General features: G+C 42.7%; 1 protein-coding gene across 1 annotated transcript in view; it reads left to right on the forward strand.

Moving 5' to 3' along the window:
- LOC107715519 (inactive carboxypeptidase-like protein X2) overlaps window positions 1-5,213 on the forward strand; it is a 12,634-nt gene that overhangs the window by 173 nt on the left and 7,248 nt on the right. The window contains exons 1-4 of the mRNA XM_016521676.1: window positions 1-264; window positions 1,642-1,728; window positions 3,552-3,694; window positions 4,950-5,014. The exon at window positions 1-264 is cut by the window's left edge and continues 173 nt beyond it. Of these exons, the coding sequence (XP_016377162.1) occupies window positions 66-264; window positions 1,642-1,728; window positions 3,552-3,694; window positions 4,950-5,014 (494 nt within the window). The 5' untranslated portion in view covers window positions 1-65. The remainder of the gene's footprint in view (window positions 265-1,641; window positions 1,729-3,551; window positions 3,695-4,949; window positions 5,015-5,213) is intronic.

The following is a 5,213-nucleotide window of genomic DNA, read 5'->3' on the forward strand; positions in this document are numbered from 1 at the left end:
AGTGATTCCAGACAGCAGAGTTTTTCCCGGAGCGGAGCGCAGCGAGTGAATGGGTCCAGGATCAGATGATGTGGCTCCGGACTCTCCTGCTGCTCGGCCTCGTGGGACGCCTGCTGGACGAGTGTTCTGGACATTCATCTGAGGATGAGGATTACTACATGCAGGAGCTCTTGAGTCGGGAACATTACCAGCAAGTCCTGGAGGACCGAGCCGTCGGGAAGGAGACCAAACCCAGACCAGCCGGCGGATCTGATTCAGCGTCAGGTAACCTCACACACACACACACACACACACACACACACTCTCACACACACACACACACACACACGCACACACTCACATGCATGCAAACACATGTAACAGCTTGACTGAAACTCATCATCCTGCTTCAGGTGCATTTTGTCATCTGTGCATATAAAAGACTCAAAACCACAGATCTGATGTGATGGGCTGTGTAACGTGTGTTTCTCAGTCACTGACTCTGAGCCGTCAGACATTGTTGGTTCCATCAAATCATGCGATGAAACATTCATAGAGCTGATGAAGTGGTGCTGGGCCGCTGGAGGAAGGTCAGAGGTCACGTCCAGAAGACGTTCAGCGTGTTTCAGATCTCCAGTCTGTCAGGATGATGTTCTCCATCATGTGTTTCTGACTCCAGATGTGCTGTTCTTCCAGATCAGTGTCTACACTCAACATCAATCTGATCGTCATCAGCAAAAGATGGTTTTTAATGGTTGAATTAGTCTATTTATTCTGCTTTTCTAACTACACACAATTATAATGTTAGATGAATTTTATTATTTGCATTTAACATTATTTTCCCTGCTGTTGGTGACACACACAGCAAAAATGATGCTCTTGTTTTTTTGTCCTGTTTTCCTGAACGAACATCCAAACATTAAATCAAGATACATTTACTCGAGAAGCAAAAGGACTGATATAATGTCTTGTTTTCTGAGAAACTGATCAAAATTCAGTGATTTTCTGCTTAAAACAAGAACAACTATCTGCCTTTGGGCTCAGAAAAATAAACTTGTTTTGCCTTTGAGTTTTTTGAGCTCATTGGCAGATATTTTTCTTAAGCAGAAACTCTTTTTTTCAGAAAACAAGGCTTAAGGAGTAACTTGATTTGGAATAAGAAACACACTGAGGAAGAAGTGCATCAGAACAGACACGCAATCATGGAACTAAATGAAAAAAACTGATTTACTTTCATTTGACTGTCGTGCTCGTAATGTAAAACAGCACAGAGAGTAAAGTTACTGTCAGCATTAACTCTACAGCAGTCAATCATTCAAATCAAAACTGTATTCAGATCCGGTTTTGAATTGAACATATAGGAATGGATTCAGAGAGTGTGAAGGAGATGTTTGACGGATGACCGTGTGTGTGTGTGTGTATCTGAGGAGCTCCAGCGATGATGGCACTGAACGCTGGCAGCGCTCTGAGAAAGCGAGTGTTTCCATATGAATGTAGGTTTGTCCTGGTGTGACCTCTGACGAAAGCCTTCAGCTGCTCTTCTGCTCTGCACATTGGCTCTGGAGTCTGGCGCCGGTCGTGGAGAGCACAGCTGAACTTTATGGCTGACGGGTTCATAGGCCACCGAACGCACTCATGCTGCTGTTTGTGTCTCATTCGCAGCGAAAAGTGGAAGTAAAAAGAGTGAGAAGAACAAGAAAGCAGCGAAAGGCCTGAGTGCCATGGACGGCGTGTTGCCTGAGCGAGACGGTGAGGCGATTCACTCCATCACTGATCACCGAACATGGCTAGTGTGAAATCATCTGTGTGCCAAATATGATTTCAAACTGTAAGATAAGCAGAGGATGAGACACTAGGTTGAGCTAATGTAGTTGGTTTGAATTTGAATGTTTATGAATGCACATCGTCTGTCTGGATTGATCAGAGGCTTCACTGTATGACATTCAAACTCTCAAAATATTAGTATATTAATAACAGAAGATCTGAGCAGTGCTGAATCTGAAGTACCAGTCCTGTGTGTGTGTGTGAGTCTGTGAGTGTGTGTGTGTGTGTGTGTGTGTGTGTGTGTGTGTGTACCTGTTTTTCTATTCTGGTGGGGACTTAAACCTGAATACACACAGACTCATGGGGACTTGTGTCACCTAAATTGAGGTCCCCACGGGTACAGAAGCTTATAAATCACACAGAATGAGTTTTTTTGAGATTGTAAAAATGCAGAAAGTTTCCTGTAAGGGGTATGTTTAGAGTCCCCACAAGGATAGCTGACCAGACGTGTGTGTGTGTGTGTGTGTGTGTGTGTGTGTGGGTGAGTGTGTGTGTGTGTGTGTGTCCTCATATGGATGAATAAAAAGCCTGACCCGTTTCCCTGGTGATTGCGATTATGTGTCTTTAGTTCCGGCACAACAGTAACGGCTGTGTTTGATTCAGGCCAAAAGCAGACTGTAGGATCTCCTTCCCCTCCTGAGAGTCTTCAGAGCTGCAGATGTGTGTCGTAATGAGAAGATCTCGGCTGATGTTCGCTGAGGAACCTGCAGTGGTTGAGTTTCCGACCTCTGGAGAGACATTTCATCTGAACGGGACAGCGAGACAGAGAGTGTTTCAGTTCCAGATTTGGCATGTTGATTCTGGATTCAGAACGGTTGTGACCTCAGCACACGTGTGTCATGTTTACACTGCTCTCTGCTCGTTACCGCGGTAAACACCCCCGCAGGCAGATGTGGCGCGTCTCTGGTCTTCGCTCTGCTTCGAGGGGCGATTGATCACTGATGGCTGGATTAGTTCTTCTGCTGCTCTATCGTTCTCCTGGTTGATCATCAAGAAGAATTATGTAACATTGCATCATTCATTAGAGCGTGACGTTCAATTCAAGACATTGTTTAATGGCTGTAAATCTCAGGAGGTGGAATATTTGGAAAGGCTTTCTGTGTTATGTCTTGGGTTTTCAGATAAGTTCATTTTATTTGCATTTTTTAAAAGTGAATGTAAATATTGGAATGGCTGCTGGATCAGATATTGAATCAGGTTAGGGTTATTTTTTGAAGAATGTGGGTAACCAAATGGTTTTTAGTCCCCATTGACTTCTACAGGATATTTTTCCACGCTCTTCAAAGTATTTTAATTTGTGTTTCAGCAGAAGAAAACAACTCATGCAGGTTTAGCTGCTGAAGAAGAAGAATAAACTTTATTCTAGATATATTCTTCTGGAGATTTGCTTCTAAAGTAAATATGATTAGACAGAAGAGCAATGAAAGAAACACTGATTAATGAAATGATTTTAGCCGTGTGTGTATTAAACATGTTCCGATCCGGAGCAGAATGAATGTGATATTTCAGTCAGGGTTAATGATGAAGCGTCGCTCTTTCTGTGACAGATGGAGGCTGAAGTGTGTCGTATCTGTGGAAAATAGTGACTGTTTCCGAACAGGTTTCATGAACACGCCCCCTGTCTGTCATTGGTCAGTCAGACAGATAGCCCCGCCCCAAACTCACATGAAGCTTCACACACTTCAGCTGAAGCTGGAGCTCAGATTCCTGGCGTGATCACATTCGTTAAAGCTCTTCTCTGCTGACAGACTGTCCTCCGCTGGGTCTGGAGACGTTGAAGATCGATGACTTTCAGCTCCACGCCTCCAGCATGAGACACTACGGTCTGGGGCCACACAGGGGCCGGCTCAACATCCAGGTAAGATCCGCTCTTCTCCTTCAGCGGGCTTCTGCTCCTCGTCTGTTATTACTCAGATTGGCTCCATCATTGCCTCATCTGGATCCACTTTGCACAGAATTCGCTCTTTGTTTTCCGCTGCGCTCGATGAAAACAGAACGACAGGCGAAAGCATGAATGATCAGCTGGAAACAGACTTCAGAACGACAGCCGTGTGAAACTGACCCAGTTTCTGCTGTGAGCCACAGAACGCATTACGCAGCTGCGCTCGAGTGAAGGTTTATTCTGAGCGCTCGAGCTCGCTACACGCAGAAGCAGCAGGTCTGAGCGTGGACTTCACACATTTACAACTCTAATGAATAGAAACAAACGAGACATTTCTGATTCTGATCAAACCTGTGATCGTTCAAACCTGTATGACTGACTTTCTGCTGGGAAACACTAAAAAAGATATTTTGAAAAATGTTGGGGACTAAACAATATTAGACCCCATTGACTTTCATTATATGGCTGAAAAGACTCTATTTCTCCAAATCTCTTCTTTTGTGTTTTAACAGAAGAAAGAAACTCGTACAGGTTTGGATGAGGGTGATTATAGTTAACTAAAACTAAAATAATAATAAAAAATTGTCACTTGAAATAAACATTAACTGAAATAAAATAAAATATAAACAAAACTTAAAATTATTTTATTTCAGGCAGTTGCATTTCATCATACTCAATGTACTAAAACAATTCAAACTTGAACTGAAATCAAAAATAGTAAAAAACTAATAAAAATGACAAAAAAACACACTAAATACTAAAACCTTAAAAATAATTTCAATAAAAAGGAAAATATAAAAACTAATGAAAACTATTAATAAAAACTCTTAACAGCATCTCATTTGATATTAAATGAGACCGGTTAGGATAATGTGAATAAATGATGACCGAATGATCATTCTGGGTTAACTAACCCTTCACTAAGACTATTACTAGTACTCACTACTCGTGTTTCTCACAATGAATCGCTGTGTGTTTGTCAGCCTGATCTGTGGATAAACGCGTCTGAATAAATGTAAAGATGTTTTTACATTCTGATGAACATCATGATTCATTTAACTGTTCCTCACCAGTTAAAAAGATGTTTGTGTGATGGGTAAGTTTAGTGGTTGGGTTAGCTGATAGAAAATATCATTAACCTGATAGAATATCAACGTACGTCTGTGCAATGACCCCACTGAGTTAGAGAAACAAACAGTGTGTGTGTGTGTGTGTGTGTGTGTGTGATGTTCTGATGGTGTGTGTGTGTGTGTGTGTGTTCGAGGTGGACGCTCGCAGACTCACGAAGTTCACCGGTGTCGTCACTCAGGGACGGAGCTCACTCTGGTCGTGAGTAACACACACAGCGGTCACGGGTTACATTCCCAGCCAGAGCATCAGCTGATCCAGTGTGTAGCTGGAATGCAAGTGGCTTTGCATAAATGCAGAAATGTAAATATAAGAGATTATAATGGCAGTGATGTGGTGCTTGTGTGTGTGTGTGCATGTGCGTGTGCGTGTGTGTGTGTGTGTGTGTGTGGGTGTGTGA

This window comes from Sinocyclocheilus rhinocerous, unplaced genomic scaffold, assembly GCF_001515625.1.
Source record: "Sinocyclocheilus rhinocerous isolate Xijiao unplaced genomic scaffold, SAMN03320098_v1.1 scaffold852, whole genome shotgun sequence".
Taxonomy (NCBI): Eukaryota; Metazoa; Chordata; class Actinopteri; order Cypriniformes; family Cyprinidae; genus Sinocyclocheilus; species Sinocyclocheilus rhinocerous.